This window comes from Nipponia nippon, unplaced genomic scaffold, assembly GCF_047370975.1.
Source record: "Nipponia nippon isolate SJK-2023a ecotype South Korea unplaced genomic scaffold, ASM4737097v1 scaffold_10, whole genome shotgun sequence".
Classification (NCBI taxonomy): domain Eukaryota; kingdom Metazoa; phylum Chordata; class Aves; order Pelecaniformes; family Threskiornithidae; genus Nipponia; species Nipponia nippon.
The window spans coordinates 17,734,342-17,755,287 of NW_028262291.1; the positions used below are offsets into that span (position 1 = coordinate 17,734,342).

The 20,946-nt window shown below is 39.6% G+C and overlaps 1 protein-coding gene across 4 annotated transcripts in view; it reads right to left on the reverse strand.

The window, feature by feature from the left end:
• KCNQ1 (potassium voltage-gated channel subfamily Q member 1) overlaps positions 1-20,946 on the reverse strand; it is a 369,368-nt gene that overhangs the window by 274,494 nt on the left and 73,928 nt on the right. For all 4 annotated transcript variants that reach the window (XM_009462968.2, XM_087746749.1, XM_087746750.1 and 1 more), the window contains exons 3-4: positions 2,752-2,878; positions 887-965 (exon numbers count right to left, since the gene is read on the reverse strand). In XM_009462968.2, the coding sequence (XP_009461243.2) occupies positions 887-965; positions 2,752-2,878 (206 nt within the window). The remainder of the gene's footprint in view (positions 1-886; positions 966-2,751; positions 2,879-20,946) is intronic.

Here is a 20,946-nt window from a genome sequence, read left to right on the forward strand (position 1 = left end):
AGTCTGTCTCTTCCAAAGGACTGTTTTAAGAGACACATAGTATTTTATGTTAGACTTAGCAGCCTGTCTCTTTTCACTCCATTCACCCATCTTTCATCTTGTTTGTTACGAAGACAGCATGGGGAGATTGCACAAGAGATAAACAGACCTTTGTACACGTGGCTAGTGAGGATAACTCAAGGATTCAGGAATTTTGGACACAAACTGTGAATGCTCTAGAAAACATTCATCAACTCATATTTGACCTGCTCGCCAGGATAGGAAACAACATACAGAAACAGCTAACTAAAGATCCGAATTCCTCACCTTTGAGGAATTTCACAGGCAATTTGAACTAGACAGTCCAATAATATTTTTAAATGTTCTTTTTATGAGAGTCACTGCAATCCTAGAGCATCACTGCAGCTAGTGTGCAGAGCACAGTACACTGCCATGTACCCTCTCATTCAAGAAAACGAAGTGGTGTGACTTTCCTGAGCACAAGGTGGATTCAGTCCATCAGGAATTTACAACCATTAACCCCTGGCATTTTATGAAGAAGCAGCTTGACAACAGAGACATGAAGCATGAAAGAGTTGCTATAAAACTGAGCCAAGAAACTAAAACAGGATTTGGGCAGAACCCACCCAGTTGGGGAAAGGGAGCGGGGGTATGTGCACCTCTATCCCCACCAGACATAAATGCATTACAACCAGACAACACATGCAAAATTTCCCATACGCTTAATGGGATCACTGTTTCACATCCATACATGATTGCTGATCTGCACTGTTACGTGACTCTGAGCAGTGACTCATTTTCTCGTACAAGAATTGAAACAGGAGGTAACAAAAAAAAACCCCACCTTACTCAGATCACACTATTTTCTTGCATTGTATATAATTACCTGATAGCTGAGGTTGCAAAGACTTGACCTTTAGAGCCCACACAAAGAACTATCATGGAAGCAACAACTACAATTAAATCTGGAAAATAAAAGTCAATTGAAAAAATGAGTTAGTAGCGTCTTGCAATACTTCTGCAAGACTGTTACTAGAACGAATGCCAAGATTATTTTAACAATTTGAACAGTCACCCCAAATTAAGATTTTTTGTTTATATATCAAGAGATCTCTATTGTAGCATATAAAGAAAATATAATTGTGTGATATGATATAAAGGTTTTACTGGGATGGGTCCAAGATGGCCACATTCTAGGTGAATGATGAGAGTGATATGAGTTACTGTAAAGCAGACTCAGCAGCCTGGAATCCTTATTAGCTATAACCCTTGAGGGATTTCAGCAGTTTCTACCTATTATCTCTTCTGCGTATCTTATTTTTTCTGCTGTCTTAGACAGTATTATATTCACTGACAGAGGTTTTGGGGTTTATTTCATATATAAGACAACTGCCTTACTATTATTTCATCTGTCCAGGTCTAAAAGGGAGAGAAAAATTGGAATTAGTGTACGAGTCTAATTTAGTTTAAGTCAGTCATTACCCTAGGACTGTACTCTAAATCTCTGTGCCTCAGGCCTAGTTAATTTTGGAAAGGAACTCTGTATTTTGGAGAATGAAATATTTCTTGATACATATCTGGGAAAGTGGAGGTTTGTTTTGCTTTCCAAACTGAAATAAATTGGATGATGTTTCAGAACTCTGAGTGTTCTAGGTCTCAAGAGAAATGGATTGTGGACAGTGCTCAAAGAGGCAGTCAAAGCCATTTTATAGTTGCAGTCACACCTGAGATACAGTTGTTATTTTATAGATATATATATATATATGTGTGTGTATATATATATGCACAGAGAAGCTAAACTATGTTATGATTGTAAAAATACCCATGTACAAAATTTTGTAATTTATATTCAGCAAAATTGTAAATAGTTTATGAAAAACTATATCCTCTATTCAACAACAAATAATGTTTCTAAGTAGTGGAAAAAACTATGTCACAGAACAAGAATTACTATGCTTCTATAACAATAGTCCTCTTCCAAAATCTGGTTCGTTTAATTCAGTTATATTTTAAGTGCTTCAGGGCAAGAGTCTTTACATAGTTCTCTCAACATTGGCTAACAAAATACAGATTGATTTTGGATTATTGTGTTTCTTTCAGTGAAATGGTTAAATGCATGACAAGCATTCAAAAAAAAAAATGGTTTGTGTCATATATGGAATACATAAATGTAATTTCAAAGAACACTGAAGTCATGTCAGGAAGCCAACTGCAGTGAATATCAAGGGAAGTCAGGTGCCCAGTTCCAAATGCATCACACCGAAAACCGTATTTTAATCCAATAGATACACAAAGTAACTACAGTCCATCTATCGTGCTCCACCATGCAGTACATAGCTCAATTGGAGTGCAAAATAAACTCATAATAAATTATTCAAACGGCTTCTGGGAAAAGAAAAAAGGCCGTTCAGCATCTTTACAAAAAAAATACAGTTGTAGTTATTGTACAGTGTCTGGGATCCTGAGGTCACAGGAGACAGGCCTATGGCCAAGACTTATTTCTGGCAAAGCTTCAGATCACTTGTGAAAAGAAAACACTCTGCTCTTCTGGAAAAACAAACCAAGCTACATTTGCTCTCAAATGACAGTGCCATGGATTCCTGAAAGGAAACTGAGATCTACATTAACGCTAATGACAAGAGCTCTTGCTCTAACTTGGCTTCAACTACTGCAGAAATTCCACTGCCCAAAACTTTCAAGGACAAGCTTTACTCATTGTTTACATCAACTTTGCAAGCTGTGCATACTCACCAATGATTGAAATAGGTTTCCTAGCAAAACGAAGCCTTCCCCATATTCCAACATATTTACTGCGGCATCCTGCTGACCATAACCGAACCACATATTCTGTTCCAAAGAATACCACTAATACAATTTCCTAAAAGAAACAGACAGGGAACTAGGTTAATTCTCTACCGTATGGTTTGTTTGTTTGGGTTTTTTTTTCAGAATGTATTAGGAAACGCTAAAATAAAATGTAAAATTTGAAAGGTGAAAAAAATGTCAACTATACCAAAATGATCTAAAGTAACACAGAAAAATCTGTAAGAGAAAAGAAAGAAAAGATTAAGAGTACGTTTAAATGTTTTAATTGCATGCAGTTTGGCTTGTCTACACGTACTAAAACTGAAAACCATTCTGTGCAATTCACTTGGTCTAATTCAAACAAAAAGTTTCCTGACTGAGCCAAAGAAAACAAGCAGAGTCTGTATTCCGAAGATGAGTATTTCGCTAGCGTATTTCATTTCGGGAAGAGGTGTGCTTCACATTCTATTTACTGTATCAGCTTGACCTCCCACTTATTTATAGTTTTCCAGTCTTCCTTTAATCTCACATGGACTGAAGAAAGATTTCAGTATCCATTACCAATATGTCAGTCTCCAGATGCACTGAAAACATAGTGAAATCTCAAGCACGCCTTTCCCATCCTCTTGTCAACAATAAGAGACTTCAGCAGAAACAGAGATCTAGTCCTGAAGCACTGCTGGTATCAAGCTACGTGTTAACTGCAGACCTAAGCTAAGGTATGTCTTTGGAAATGCCTACAAAGTGATAGATGTCAAAAACACCTGACATTCTTGTTGATTAGACAGAGGTACAATTATGTTGTATTTGGAACTCAATATGTATTCGCAAGTCAATACGCAGATAAACCTTGCTTTTCTACAGACTGGTTGAGCACAGCATACTCAGCATAGTTTCCTCGAGTATCAAGCAGCTGCAATACTTCCTTACTGGCCAACTTGATTAATAACTGGTCACATTCTCTATCAGAGCCAACAGCAAAATCTACTAACTGGAATGGTAATAGTGGCTTGTAATTGAAAACATACCACACATGGCATATGGAAAGAGTAAAGCAGAGAACCCAACTGTAAGGTATCACAGTTATGTAGGATAATGCAGATTAAGAGAACGAACTGCTTATTTCATAGAGTGGTTTAATATAAAGAGCAACTGCAGAGAAGACAACATGCTGCTGAACATTTTATCCAGCCTCCTTGCATTTCTGCAGGGTTCATAACAGATTGGCAAACGAGACTCAAGGTGGTACCTATGATTATTTTCTAAATTAACTGAAATAACCAGGATACAACCCTAGTCCAGTCAAGATGAATGGGAGTCATATTATTAGCTTCAAAAATGCATGGGACATTGCCCTGAATACTGAGTAAAATAATACGTCTCTATACAGCAAAGAGAGGAAAAAAATGTTATGCATCAGTTGACTTCGCTATAATCTTTTTGTGTCTCTAAACCACCAGTTTCCTGATGGCATAACAATCTGTTCATCTCAGGGCACTACAGTGTTGAAGTTCGACTCTGTGACACTTCTAGAAAAGCTAGGAGAACATTAGCCAGGACTCTTTCCCTTAGTTTTGACAATCTCATAACCTGTGAAAGATGTCAGATGCAGCAGAACAGCTACCACAATTGTTTATAGTCACTTGTATTCCAGTTAGATTTTCAAGATATAATGAAACTGTCCAGATTGTTGGTTGTAATAAACATGAAGCTCAGACCCTTCAACCCAGCCAACACTCTCTTCTACAGCTTTGTTCTGAAGGATCCACCAGAGCCCCTCACCTTTTCTTTTTTTTTTCCCTAAATTGAACTATTATTAAATATTTTTCAGTAAAATAAAGTCATAATGAACATCATAAATCTAAAGAAACAGCATCTGCAGCAGACGCTTTAGGGAAAGCCTATGTCTTATGACAGAAGCTTCAAGTGCAATGAAACTCTCTCTTTGTCCAGCTTCACCTAATGTCATTTACAAACATACAGTGAATGGCAAAATTACAAGCCCTGCTTTACATGAGGTGCTGTCAAACCGTCACAGCAAAATAAAGCACCAGAGGCTGTCTTTTCTAATCAGGTGATGGTATTCGTTTCACAGACGTGGTCAATAAACTCTAATATCCAAGTACTCTTCTGTATGCAGAAGGCTGGTACGTCTCCTTTCATCACTACCACGGAGGAAACTCCCTTAGCAAAAGACAATAGCAACCATATAGGGAGGAAAAACTGTCCTTCGTTCAGAATAACTGATTTGAGGAAGGGATGTATGGCCTCGCATCAGATGTGATAGCACAGTTCAGATATCCCCAAAAGCAAAAGAACAACAACAAAAAAGTTATCTTGGTAGGCAAAGAAAAACCCAGAGAAAAGTTCGTGTTTCAGCACAATGAAACCACAAACAGCGCTCTGACCAGGCACCGTGGCCTTGTCAGGATCACAGTTTCAGTTTTATAGCAAGAAGGTAGAAAGTGAAAGCCTGGATTGTGCTTTAAAGCAGCGTGTATTCTCTGTGTAGGAAATTTGCATCGGAGTTGTGTGCGTATGTTTTTTAAAGGCCCTCCATGGTTCATTGGATAACAGGCACACCGGCAAGTATGCAAATGGAGGCTGTCCCAAAGACAATGCGACAGACACGCAGTCAATGGTTACTGTCATCCAGCTCTTTGCGTGACATGCAGACAAGCTTAGAGAACATTGATTGTCCTATAGACTCTGGTGACTGGAGGGAACGACCAGTCGGCTTACACCAAGACACATTTTTCACTCCTGACGTTTTGATAAAGGCTTATTGACCTAAATGAGACCCAAGTTATTCAGGGAACATTGGGGGTGAAAGTGCACAAGCTGTTCTTCATGGTCATACACAAAAACTCCAGGTATCCATTAGCAACTGGCAAATTCCCCCTCCCCTGCCCGTGGCTGTGTGACAGACAAAAGTGTTTTTAATATCTGGCGTTGCATAAGTCTAATAAGTAGTCTCCTGGGGGTGGGGGAGGCTGATGAATTTCTGTCAGTACACACTTATATCAGCAGCCAGAAACTTGCAGGAAAAAATAGATTAGCAAATTATGCCTTCCTGAGCTACTACAATATTGCCTATATTTTCCTGATTAACAGCTTAACATGAAGCTTTACATTAACTAGAAGGATGCCAACCTGATCCTTAGTTCATTTATGCTGGTGGTAATTAGGGCTAATTCCATTTAATAGCAGTTACCCTGGCAGAAAGCAGCAATGCCTCACACCTGAGAATTTCAGCAAATTTGAGTTGCACTACAGATTAATTTGGTCCACTGTTCCTTTGATGCTTTCTCCTAATTGCTTGCTTAACACTTACCTACCAAGTGCACTGTATAAAAGCTTGTGCTTCTCACAATGAACCAGCTAGATTGAAATATGGCTTCGAGAAGCTGATATAGGAAAATGGCAGGATAAAGGGCTGAGCAGAGAAGATGTAAAGAATGACTGAAATAAGAAACAAAGCAACATTCAGCACAAGGGAAAAATTAAAATACAGAGAAAACTGCCTGCAAAACACTAGTAGGAGTGGGGATTAAAGCTCGGTGGAAGAGTTTTCTTGGTTAAAATTACAGACACACAAGAACTGCACTGTGCAAGGACCCCCTCAATGTTATGTAACTTAATTGTGATCTCCTTTCTACAAGGTGGAAACAGAAATACAACACTGAGATAAAAAACTTATACTGACATGGTGAAGAGAGCCCTCTGAGATGTGACAGTCATGTACCTTCATACTGCGGGCATACAGAAGCCCCCTTGCTTAAGAGGACAGACTCTTTTTCCTTTTGATTACGGATTTGTACATGGTACCCTCACTTCTGCCATCCTTCCTGCTCAGCCCAGGCATATGCTTAATGCCATCTTCAAGCCTTCTCAACCACATAATCCCAACATAGCCAAGTACCGGATTAACTCTGGATGAAAAGGTAGAGAAGATGAACATGAGATACACGTGGATCGCTTTTCTTTAAGAACTCTTACCAGTGTCGGTAACTCTTCAGCTGCGAGCAACTTCTCACGTGTAAATTCACAACACTTTCAACTAAAAGGAACAGGTAGACAAGACTAGTGTAACAAGCCTTGGGCATTTCGACTGTGGTACAGTGCTTGGTGAAATTACAATAGATCTCCAGGTAGCCATTTAGCAGATGCCAGCAAATGAAATATTTCTCATAAAGACCAGTAAAGGAGCTTGAGTCCTTACTGGTGCATTGGTACAGGACTGGGGTCAGCGTGTGGAATCCATTTCAGAAGTCTCATGACAGATTTTTTTTCAGTGCATCTCTCTAATCACTTTCACAGTTTTGACACAGAAACAGAGCTCCTTTGAGCTGATCAGGTACTACATGAGCAGCTTTGGGAATTGCTCCAAGTATAATGAAAGAGCCATCAAAACATAAAAATTATCCTCAGCCCAAGACAAATACGTCGTAACTTAATCACCTGGCTAAAGTACAGCTCTCATCACCTGATGAAGGAATTTAGGCAAGATCCATAAAAAACACAGTCCCCTGACAAACACACCCATGCTATCCGTCATTACAGCCCACATCTCCAGAGTTCCCATGCATTAATCACAGTTTCATAATAAGCCCACACAGGGAACACACAGAGAAGGGCTCAAAAAACAGCTGTGATGAAAAGCCCACATATTAAGTTTGACTTACACTGAAGAACTGGACCTGCTATGGGTAAGGACACTAACTATTGCCTTGACAAACTTCGGGATGCTATCAGGCAAAAGAACAAGAAAGTCCCTTCCATCAGTGGACAACAGGGAAAAGTTACTTATGAAAAGGACTGTGACCGAATTGAAGGAGGAACCAGACTTCTTCAGCTGTGTGACTGGAGAGTCAAATCTATGAAAACAAATACATACAAGTATATTAGCAAAATTAATGTCTGGTTTATTTTGCTAATAAATGCATCTTGAAAAGCCTTTCCTTTACTACTCTACCCCCACTGGATTGGAAGAGCTACAATCCAATGTTGGGAGGCACCCAACATCCACACTGAGATAAAGTGCAGTAGCAACTCCAAAAGGAAGGACAGAGCCCCTAAACTTAGCTGAAGGAGATGTTTTTGAGCAACTAGACAGATTAATAACTTGGAGGGGGAAAAAAAAACAAACAAACAACAAAACCACAAACCAAAACCACACAACAAAACCCTGACATAGAATGGATCATGACACCATAACAGCAGCTATTTAACAGGTAAAGAAACAGTCTCTGGAAGCTGAGAAAGCATCTGCATAGAGAATACATTGCCTGAGGCTCTACCTGTAGACCTCAAAGCTGTAACTGGGCACGGAGCACCACAGAAGTTCATGCAGCCGTTTGATGTGGGAGGACTAGATGAGGTCATCTGAAACCTGTTATGAACAAGAATGCCTTTACTCTGAGTCTAGACTTCTTTTCAATGAACTCCATAAACATAAGAGAGGTGAAATACATGTTTTAGGAGCAAGGAGGCAAAGCATACCACTGTGTTATTCTGATTGGCAACTGAAGACTGAAAATCAAAGACAACGTGCAGCTTATTCCATCTGCCATAGAGGTGGCTGCCCTAAGAGGAGAGGGAGATAACAAGCACAGGAAAACCAGTGGCATTGATGAGGGGGATGACTTTAAGCCTCATAAGCACATAGTTCTTGTACTGTAAGAATTTCCTCCCACCCCAACGTTTTACAGGAATACGACTCCTACCTATCTGCCACATCACAAGCTCTATTACATTTATCTTCATTGGAAGGATCAACCACATTATTCCCATGATTCTTTCAAATCTGGCTTCTTTCAGATTCTAGCTTCAAGGATGATAAAGTTCCCATGAATTCCTTTAAACAAGGAAATAAGCTCTCCCATAGCTTATATAGAGATTGTATGACAACTAGCATTACCTCAACTATAAGATTCCTGTGGTACTACTTGCACCGATACCTATTTGTAAGGCAAGGCAATGGAGGAGCTCTGCTACAGAGCTAGTGAGCCAACAGTAAAGTGGAACAGTAACCTCCTCACAATCTCCGGCAGCAGTAGTGGAGCGAGGACACTGCCAAAAGTTTTGTTCGGAAGTCATAACAAGGAGGTCTCTGAAGGAGACAAGAGAGGGGACAATAGATCTGCTGATGCTAATGCAAAGTGACGAATGGGGCACTTGCTGTCAGCCAAGGGCTATGGAGCTGGATTGGGCAACAGAAAAACAGGCTCAGCATAGACTCTACAGCCACGGAAAGGTCAAAAAAGGCAGGAATGTGTGTCTCATGTAGAGCAACAGGTTGCATTTACACTTAGAGAAGGGTGGCACGCAAAAACCGCACCACTGCAGGCTACACGTTAGTTCAGAGAGAGCTAGAGTCCACTTCGCAGCACACTGTTCACCTGACACATCAGGGCTTGCAAAATGCTTCAGACAGCACTTGTGTACAGCCCAAGCAGGGTATGCAAATTAACGGCAGTGAAGGCAACTGTTTCTTCTAATCTCACTCACTTTGTATAGAGAGGCCCCTCTTTGTTCTGTTGAGAAAGGCAGGATTTTTTCCTGAAAGCTGTACTGTGTTTTCTAAGATACACAGAAGAGCAAAATCAGATGGCCTAGGCAAACAGACAGACACCAAGCTCAATAATGTAAAAATCCCAACTTGATGAAGTACAGATCAAAAATAAAAAGATGAATGGTTTTTCATATATATTAACACTTACTGAGCAACAGCAAGTGCCAAAAGCACTATTTAGGATTGGGGATTTTTCTCCCCCTACTTAATCTCCTCACTTCCAAAGATCTTGTAAATTGCATCTTTTCAAGTGAAAAACAATAACGATAAGTTTTTAAAAGACGTTTAAAGCCAGAACACTTGGTGTTCCTTCCTTTCAAAAAGCCTAGTATCATTTGCTAAAATTCTTTATTTAGCATATTTGGCACCAAATGATTAAACAGGCAACGGAAAACAAAAAACATCACATCAGTATCACATTTCTATCTTCAGAGGCCCATAATTAATCCTAAGAAGTTACTGGACATCATTGAAGTCCCCTTATTAATGTTTTGAATGAAGATGAAATAATATTTACGTAAGTGTTCATATCCTGAAAAAAAAAAGGGATGCTTTCTAGGAGACAGAGTTAGAACAGTTGATTGTGCTGAAGCTTTTCTATTTTCCCTTAATCGATGCCGAGAGCACAGAACAATAGCACTGGGACCAATAAAGAATACTGCAGGCCTGCAATTTTAGGTAGAGAGATTCCAAAGGCTCCAAGCAACTAAATCCTATTGAATTTCAATAGGAGTCAAGCACCTAACTCCCTCAGGTGCATTTAAAAAGCCTTTAATTGATTTCCTTAGCTCTCTTCTCACCAGAGGTTTCAGCCAAATCCAAACGCAGGCAGCTGAAATTTCTCCACTGACTACAAAAGGCCTCAGCTGTCAGTGGCGTAACTTTGCACGTGAAGGCACCATCTCAGAGCTCGGCTGTGTTAGAACAACTTTCCACACCGTCACCCCTGCACAAGTCTCCTCATAATGCCGCCGCCTTTAGCTTTTGAACTTAGCTGCTGATGATATCCACCAGGAATTTACAGAAGTAAATTAAGCTGGGCTTGCACATTTAGTTTACGATACTTGTTTTAGCGTGGAGTTCTCCCCCATCAAAAAGTATGCTCAATAACTAGACTTTAAACCCAAAGTATTTGGCAAGAGAAAGGAAGCGTCAACATGCTAACACTGGTGCAAAAATGATTCAAAAACCCCACTCCTTTCTCTGTATTTCATGAACCTCTTATTCAGGGCTTCATAAAAGTCTCTAGAAGGAATTCATACAGGACCCTCTCCTTCAAAGTGAAAAATGCTCTGGCTTCTACCCAGTGCAGCATATGCTTAATTTTATATCTCACTGAATTCAAAAGAACTATTCACCTACTTAAGATTAAGCACGCATACAGGCAGTTCACAGAGATGCATGCTCATTCATTAGTGCATACAATATGCTAATACGAGTAGAAAGGAACTGTTACAGACTATTAAAAAAATCAGTCTAAGTCAAGCAGTCTGTATTTTTATGTTACAGAGAACTTTTCATATTAAAACTATTTATATAGTGGCCACTTTCCCTGATCTGATTATTTTTATCCTGTCAAATATCTTGATGCATGCTTTTTATTAAATAACCTTCCTCACTCGCTTTAAAAAAAGCTACTTCATACGCACCATGTCCTACACCGAGCAGTTCATAAGTCTTCCCTTTGGTCCACAGCTAACATTGAATTTATTGGGGGACCTCATGAAGAGACTGTGTGCCTGGTTTTTTCCAGCTATGAATGACAGGGCAATAAAAGCTATTGTGTCTGCCAGCAAACCACGTTTCTCTTATACCCTTAGACTATCACTGTTACAACACCATTCCTTTCTGAGAGAAAAATAAATATTGCACAGTATCTCTTACCTGAAAGTAGAGCCACACAAAAGGAAGAATCTGGCCGTTACCAGCCCAGCTTAACCCACAATAGCTTCACTTTGTATACTTAACGGGGAACGTAATGGTACATGGCATTTTTAAGACTTAACGGCCAAGCTCTGGTCACCTGCTCTACAGTTTGGTAAGAGCAACACTAGTGATTTCAGACACACGAACGTACATTTGGTTTTTTTGTTTGAGGCCACACTGTGATAGCAGCCAGGAAGCAACGATACATTGTAAAACAGAAATTAGAAAGATTATTGAGGAAAAAATGTTTTTGTTCCACTGGTTTTGACAAGTAGAAAATAACTTTAAGCTTTCTGTGAATATTCATTTTTCCTCCTTACTCATCTCTTTTCATTCTATAAGAAAAGGGCAGAAGAAAAGAAGAAAAAGACTGGTACGGATGGGAAGCTAAAAACCTCTAGGTTTCAATTATCTTTTACATTAAATCAATGTTTGCTCTTGAAAAATGGTGTTTTTCAACAGACTCGTATTTTACACAAACTGCAGCCAAGTTTCATTTTATATTTAAATTTTAGTGATTTTTTTTTTTAAATGTATAGAGTTTTAAAACATAAGATGTATGTCTGCAGATTTAAGGCATGAAAAGGAATACTTTTTTATTATAAAGCAGAAAATTTAGGAACCACATTTTTCTCTCTAGAAACGTGCAAAACAAGGACTGTAAGAAAATAAGCTTTAATGAAATTAATTTTCCTTTTTTGTTATTTCTCTCCCCCTGTACAGTCACCAGTTGACCAAGGATATCTACATCCCCACTCTGGAGTAAACCTGACCTCCAAAGCTCTATTAGTTCGTCAAGCATCTCACTCCTCCAAAGTTGACAGCACTGCACGTGCATCATCTCAACTTCACCCACAGCCCAGACATCCTGACCTACGAAGATTTCTCAACTTATGGGCACTACCCAGAGTCCAGACAAAGAGAAAACACACCCGAAAGCTGTAGCAATGCCCCTCTTTGTTCCATGGGTAAGCAGGAGTTAAGACGACTGAAAAGACAAGGGAGATCAGGGCTTGACTTGCTCTTCAGCTACAGGTTTCTCATATGGCTTTGAGCAAACCACATGCAGTCTTTAACTCCGTTCCAAGTCTGAGAAACCCACTTCTCTCACCACCCTCTCCCACACCAATGCTCCAAGACAACGAGATAGTAGCACTGTGGATGGAAGTATAGCTGGATATGCACAGCAACATCATGAGGCTCCCACATCTAAACCCCATGAGCTATTTCAACAACTTGCTCCTGCACAAGCAGGTACAGAGTAAGCCAAAGAGGAATTCTTTGATGAAGTTCTAATTTCGTACCTCTCTTGTGTAGACAAGACATCCCCCCCAGCCCTGCTCTCCTTCCAAGAAGGGAGTTACAAAGTGGTACTGTGTGCCAGACAGCCTTGCTTCAGGATTCTCAGCTCTACCCTTCCAGCTCCTCTACGTGGTTTTCGGCTTTATGGGACCCTCTCTAGAATGTGATATGTGTTCCGCAAGTAAGACATTTCCAGAAGAGTGAGAGGTCACCAAAAGCAGGACATTACCTCTACTTCTACATATACTCGTGATATCCTTTTCTTCTAGAAGCAGCAGGTTTTCAAAATTCATCCTCCAAAAGTAAGATTTCTGGCCTGAGCAATGACCGTGCTCTTCAGTAACAGTTTAACAAGAACTAAATTTCAAATGGTCTAACGCTGGTTTCGACCACCTCCAGAAAGCAAAAAGAAAAAGAAAATTCTCATTTTTTGCAGACTGGCAGGACAGCATTGCAGAATAGAGCTGTCAAGTTCTGAAACAAAATCCTGTGTGGTTAGAAGTGGGGCATTCCTTTCACACATCTGGGTGACTGCCGCTCAGTTACCGGTATCAGGCTCAGCGTCGATAAGAGTTCAAGTGCCATATTTCTGTTTGACATTCCCATAAACACAACCTGCTTTTGCCTCAACATACTTGAGCTCGGTCCCAGGCCTGCTCCAGGGAATACGCATCATGCTCTTCCACACAGCTGCAAAAACAGTCATACACTAAACCTGTAGTCCAGGCACTTAATACTCCTCACAGGAAAACACGTGCTAGTTTAAGCTAATAAAAAACCTCTCAGATGCCATATGTACACAGCCCATTCAGTCAGCATTTTACAGTTGCCTCTAAAATTTGTGAAGGAGGAGAGGAGAATTATTTGACATGCAAAATAAACCTAACCGAAGGCAACAAAGTCAGCATTTTCAGCTAAGTGGCAAATACATTTCACATACTGAAGGCAAGTAGTTTCCTCCTCGTGCCAATTTCCTGTGCTCGTTCCAATCAGCGAGCATTAAACAGTTGTGACTATCATTCAGCGCATCAGGATTATAGCATACAAAAATGGGAAGTTAATTTATACCAACCAAAGCACATGATTAACTCAGTGCACACGTTCCCTAGAGCTTTGATAATGTTCCAAATGGACCAAACTAAACTTACATTTGCAAAATGAAGATATAAGCCAGGTCTCTCTGAAGTTGCATACCCCATTAACCAAGCTACCGTTATGTGCAAAGACTTATATTTTTACTTGGATTCATGTTTCTATCAGTTTTGGGTCCAACATAAATAAATGGTGCAACAGAGGCAGCTCTTTGCAGAATTCAAAGTTACGAAAGGAGAACTCCAGCTCTGTGAAACCCCCTTCACTCACTATCACCTTTCCCCTGCTCCCTTTACAAATAAAGGACAAGTGCACTATTCATTGCTGGAAGAAAAAAAAAAATCTTAAAAAAGCCATGGCCTTCTCACTGGCAGCTGGTCTGAGCTTCAAGACATCAAATACCTCAGGAAACTAATAGGCATTATACGGAATGAATTTAACAAAACAAACCCCAAACTGATATTTGGCAGAATTCAGCAACACTGTACTTCAAAACTCTTTGGAAAAGGAGAGACCTTATAAAAGCAATGCCTAGGACATGTCAAGAATAAACTAAAGGCTCTGCAACAGTACATAGGCTAGCAGGCAGCTGATGTAGCAAGCAAAAGCCACCCGACCAGAAGAATCCCCTCTGTGGAGTGGTACTTGAAGAGGGAAAAACAAGTGCAACTTAAAGGAAGGGGCACAAGGAGCACGGTTTAGAGACAGATGAGGCTTTTCTGTGCTGAAACGCTGGGCAATGCAGGACAGATTTAGAGTCCACTTTAAAATATACGTTACTAGAACAACCAAAGCACTGGTTATGCATTTTAAGTGCATTAACATATCAGAACATCCAACTGGTAGCAGTGGAGCAGGACTTCATATTATTGCATTACTATCGCGCTCATTTTTCTAAAGCTTGAGGCATATCTGCTCTCTATGGGAGCGATACTTCCAGGTGATTCATGGTACGATTTTTTTTTTTTTTTCTAGGAATAGCTGAATTTTCTAGGGCCTTCTCTTTGATCTGAGGTTTACTGTTGCTTAAATTAGTAATTAAACTAAACACATCTTTGGATATGCACAATTTCCAAACATTTTTTCCCAATACCTTATGTGACAAGGCAGTCTTACTCCACGGCTAGACACATTCTATCAGTAATTATAAAAACTTTTTTGTTTTGTTTTTAAAATGTCAAAAAAGATCATCCAATTTTTTAGCCTTCCCTTTACACCTTCTCTGCAGTTCTCGATACTCACTGTTTCAAAAAGTTGGTTTTCGTATGTCTGTCCTGCTTAAGCCCCTCAAGATCCCATTATGTTAGAAGTAATATTAACAAAAACCTCTAAGTGTAGTCTGGACACCAAAGGTCTTGCTGCCAATCCAGAGCACTAAGATTACCCGCTGGAACCAAAGATGCGCATCCCACCCAAAAAGATACAAAAAGCAATGGAGGAACTAGTAAGAACCGACACTTGTACCACTTAACAGAAATGAAGCAAGAGGTTATGTTAAAGAAAGGTGACTCCTTGCTTTAAAGCTACTCAACCTTAGTATTTACTAACCCAATATGCAAGGCACCACTTTATGTGACAAACAACTGAAATGTGTGATATTTTTCACGTCATGTCATTACTGAGAGGTGATAATGTTCTTTCCATGTAACACATTCTTTTAAAGCAATGTTTTCTCAGTGCGCAAAATAAATAATTACCAGGCTAAGTTCTTTTCTAGGACTAAGGGCGAGGAAAAAAGGCAGTCCTGATGCACAACAAACACACACTGACACATGAATAGTGCATGTAAAGAGTTTGGGTTACATCCTTTTTTAATGGTTTTACAAAAGAAATAATATCTCAAGTGGCCAAGATCTCACGAAATGACCAAATGTCAAAGGTTTTAGCCAACTGTACGGATCTTACAGAAGGAAGAGGCTACTTAAACTGCAGTTCAGTTTGGATAGTTTTCCAGTTTTCTTAAAGCATCAGTAAAGGTGGCTACAATATGGAAACCAGAGGCCTGTCCTCCTCTGCCGAAGGAAGCGAGGTAGCAAAACCAGACTCGCTCATTTGATGAGTTCCTTCTCAGTGGATGAAACAAGTGGGTCTGCCATGCTTGGATCTGCGTCCTATTTCCAGCTCTGCTAAAAATGGCTTTAATGACAACCTCATGTTTCCCCTTCCCAAACACATAATACATTGCACATTTAACTTTGTACAGAAGTGTCAATTGCTAGTACTGTTCAGGGTGTAATTAATAACAATTACATTACACTAGAAAAGCACATAAGGGACTGCTTTGTGTACAATGTGCATTTCCTCATCAGCTGGATGGCCAAAGGAAACCTACTAGACATGAAAGTATGGTACAGCTGTGTCCCATAACTGGGTATTTTAATATTTATAAGCTATTGCACTTGGGATACCAAAGCTGATGACATGAACGCATGTTTTAATAAGTCCATCAAAAAAGCTTTCCTCATTAGAAATCTGCCCCTAGCATGTTACATCAGAGAATTCTGTTATCATGAGCCATATTACTTGTCCCAAATGGCATACTGTTAAAGCCAGAAACATTGTGCCTATTTAAACAGCATGCTTGACAGTACTCAAAAAGTGGTAGAAACTCTCTGGTAATACTAACTGTGGTTTCACACTTTTTGAGTAATAGTAATGAGTATTTCGTACTATGAAGACATGAAATGTGTTCATCTCGGGTGCTAAATCACCCTGAAAAATGCTACAAAAGCCCTTTTTTTAAACACTTTGTGAATTACTTGCAGGCTGTGGGAATTCTCTCTTCAACAAATTTGGTTAGTTTTTATGTTTAAAAAGATAGCAAACAATGGTGGTTGTAGAATAAGCAATCAGTTCTCCGCACAACACCAAGTAGTTACCACCACGTGACTCCTAGTATTGCTATGAGAACTCATGTTTGACTGTTTCAGTCTTAAGCATAGTGTTAAACACAGATACATTTTCTTAATACAGAGAACAGAGTGAACAAGCTTTGAGGGGGGGGGGGGAAAACAACTATAGCAAACTGGAGGTATTTGTATACTAACACTGGCTATTACACTGATGTTTTCCATGGAAATTCCAGCCGCATTAGCTTTGGCAGCAATTAAGGACTACTTTTGGAATCCTTAACAACATTCAAGGAGTTCCTTTTAACTTTACATCATGTTCTGTAGTTCTTTCTACTCTTTAAAGCAGGGAAAACAGGGTAGGTTTTTTTTTCCCAACCTTCAACTTGTTTTACTGTTAAAATAAATACAAAGATAAGTCAGTCAGAATTCAGGCTCAAAGGAACCCCACTGAAGTATTTATTCCTCTTTGAGAGCTAAGAAGCTCCTCTTTTGCTCAGGTTGTACCTCTTACTGCTGCTCAGTACATTGTGCAACTCGGCCTGTGAGCCAACACGATCATAGGACTCAATGATAAAAGAAGCTATTAAAGTTTTGGCAGGAATAATACTTCTGACATTTTGTTTCATCTGGATCACAGGATTAGACTTTGGCTCAGGGCTTTAACACTAAGCTGCCCGTGCTACATCACACAGAGCTGATTTCTGACACCTCTTCCACTGTATATCACTTTATACTTGAATATTCCCATCCAAGTCAATGGGATGACCCTTGAAGCAAACTGCAACCCATAACAAACAAGCAGAGTTGAACCTATCTGTTGAAAAGGGAAGATTACACCTTTACCTACATATATCTAAGTACTGAGCCACATAATCAACGATTTATGCTTCTTGAAAGGAAAACACAAACAAAAGCCAGCATGTATCCAGGCATCAGAAATGTACCATATTCCAAATACCACCTAAACTGTTAAAAACCTCCGTGACCACATGTGATGTGTTTCAAGCATGTTCATAACTGCAAACAATTATACAAACAACGTTAGTATTAATACTGATTAACTAAGTAAGTATTAACTGCCTGGCTAGAAAGTGACTTCATGGAGAATGAAAACTCCAAGTACTTGCATAGGGTAAACATGCATGGCTTTTTCTATGATTCATGGAGAGAAATAGGCACATACAAAGGGAAATTAATCTGAAGTGTCCTAGGCACCTTAAGATGTAATAAACTATGCTTACAGGAGTACCTATCCTTTTCCATGAAGAGAAAGCCTATGTGATTGGCTTATGCTACCTTACCTAACCTAACTTTTAGACAGCTAAAAGCTGCCAAAAAATTTAGAGTCAGCCTAGAACTGCTTTGAATTATTCAATAAAGTATTCTCAGCTTGGAGCGATGGTATAAACAGCAGAGGACATTTACTATTGGTTCTCACTTGAAAGAGAGGTTTATGGGGGGTTTCTATTTTTGGGCTGGTCTCCCTAGAGAGGTCCATGTGATTACCTTGTCTGCCTCCAGTTTTCCTCTCAAAACTCCCAAATCCACCAGTTGATCTGGACAGATCAGAAGGTCAGGCATGTCCGAGGAGATTTAGATTTCCTGGAAGTGTTGTGAAAATAAGAGGCCCAGCAGAAAAGAAATACCCTTTCTAGACCCTGAGAGAAAAGATTTCATGTTAATAATCACACTCATTGGGATTCTCTAATCTTCATCAACATCCAGCTTCAGGAAGACTTATTGCAAGTTTCAATCGAAGCCATTTGGCTTCATAAAAACAAACAAAAAAACAGAAAGGCAAACAACCGTCCACCTCAAGATCCCCAAGACCCCCAAAGCCCCCTAGCATCATAAGTTTTTCTAGAATAATATCATTTTTCTATGATTAAGTAGAATTTTGCCTATTGATTCCTGTAACCTATGTTTACAAAAAAAAAGTGACTAAATGCAAATCACTTTCAGAAAGAAATTTTTAAACCTATGAAACCAAGATGTTTATTTTTCAGTTTCAAGGACAGTTCACTTGCCATGAAACTCAATATGAAGTTAAGAGTAAAACAGGAAAGATTTCCTCCATGTCCTCTCTACCACCACCCACCCACCCACATACTTATTCACATTGTTACATGACTGTTTCCAGGTAGGAAAGGGAAGCATTTTGGGGAAAAAAAAACAAAAAAAAACCTGACACCTAGTTTCAGGGGTTTAAATCCACAGAGAGATATAGCTCTTGATTCATCAGAGCATGAGCTCAGGAGAGAAAGCAAACCAATGAATCTTCATTCAATAAGGAGTATGTATTCATCATGTAGTCACTTCTTGAATCAACTCAGATTGATTAAACTTCTTTCATTAACTGATTTCAGCTCATCTGGTTTATTAACATCTATGTAACCCACCTGGGGCCCTCAAACACCTGCTGCACTTGTCTGATTTGTTTTAGGAAGCTCAGGCCCCTTTGTTTATTATAAGCATTTCTCAGATTTCTCTTAAGACCTTTAGATTCCCCTGATCTTTCTTAAGAACTATGGCAGCTAGCAGCTCTTAGTCTCCATGTAATAATTTATTGCCGTTGTCCAGCAGAGCCGAACACACTTCTCTCATTCAACCACACATGCTCAAACAGAAATCATGGGTAGGGCTTCTCAAAGATTGACAGCTCTGCTGGTCTTCCATAGAGACATACGGTTCAGGCTTATGCCTGTCCACACATTTTCATTTTCTAGTTCATGATGGTCACAACAACCCACTGAGTTCAAATATTTACAACCAGAAGTAGGTGTCAGTAGTGGGCGGGAGGTGGTGGAAGATCAGGCATTTATTTGTGCCCCACACATTTTGGATGTTACTCTTGGGCGTCTTATAAGACACTTTTCTGCATGCATTATACTTTCAGAAAAGCTATTATCCATTACATTCATTTATTGGCATATGAAAAATACATAATGACGTCCTCAAGTGCAAATGGAAAAAAGTTTCCATTCTTCAATTTCCTCCAAGTTTCTGAATGTTACACAGAATAGCATGAGCTGACAAACTTTATGGTAAACAGAAAAAAACAGCAGCATACCCAACCACCATATCCTCAGCATAGTCACTGCATATTGGATGCAGAATTTGTTCTGCAAAAATCAGTTAGGAATTTTCCTGTATTGTACACAAAAATATGATCTGTAGTTGATTTCATTGATGTTAAATAGTTCAAGACGTTTACACATATTCACCAGTTGTTTTGAGGTTTATTTGTAGCCATACAAGCTGTTCAGAATATTTCTTTTGAAAATAGTTAAGAGTTAATTAACTCAAGATTTTCGGGGTGGGGAGTGAACTTTCTAGAGTACAAGCCATAGTATGTTAACACAGACAGTATCTCGCACTATATTGAGCTCCACCAAGATGAAAGGCTTAGAGGGTTCACTGTATAATAAAAAGAGCTCATGTAAGCAGAAGAAATAAATATTTACAAAAAGAAAACTGCCTTTAAATTCCTAAAACCCACCCCACACTGAAGAATCACCATCATATTAGACAGAAACATCACCATTGGGAAGAGCGGGGGGTGGGGGAACGAGCACAAGCAATAGCCTTACTTAAAGAAAATATTTATCTAAAAGTAGTTAGATAATCTTTGACTTTCAAAACTGCTGAACCAGTCAGTTCTCTCTCATGTTCAGCATCATACTATTAAACTAAGTCAAAAGTTTCTGTGGTTACTATCAGATGAAATGAGCTAATTTCCCCTGAGAACTGGCTACACTGACCAGATGTCTTTAGCCAGCTACTCCCCAGATCGAGCAGGAGCAGCACATGCAATGCCTTCTCTGTTACTATGGAGATGGGTTTTCCCATCCACTCTGCAGCCGGGCTTATAGTAGCTACCAGCTGTTGTCTCGACTCGTACTCCATCAGGAGAGACTGAGGAAAGAAAGTGGGAGATGCAGGACTGAGCTTCTCCCACCCCTGGACCTCATAAACTTTAACCACAGCATCCAACCCTCGATCTTCTTAGCTGCCGCTTGGGCTCATTGCTATTGTTTAAAGCCGCCTTACGGTCCTCCGCTGGTTTTACAGACTTGTAATAGGTCAGCGGCAGCACACAACCACTTGGAAAAACATGTTCGATTGCTGGGCTGGAAACTTAAGGCTTCCCCAACTCACGCTTCTAGCCCAACATTCCCATCTAAATGGATTTATGAGCTTAAATCTAAATCTCCAGCAGTAACCCATTTCAGGTTCCTGACATTATTCTTGCTCCATACTTTCAAAGAAAAACTTTGCGGATTAATGGCTCCCTATCCTTCCTGCAACGCTGGTTAATGCCTTCAATTCCCATTGCTTTTTAACTCCTGTGGAACTTTAATCTGTCTCTGACCATGCTGATGAGCTGCAGAGAAA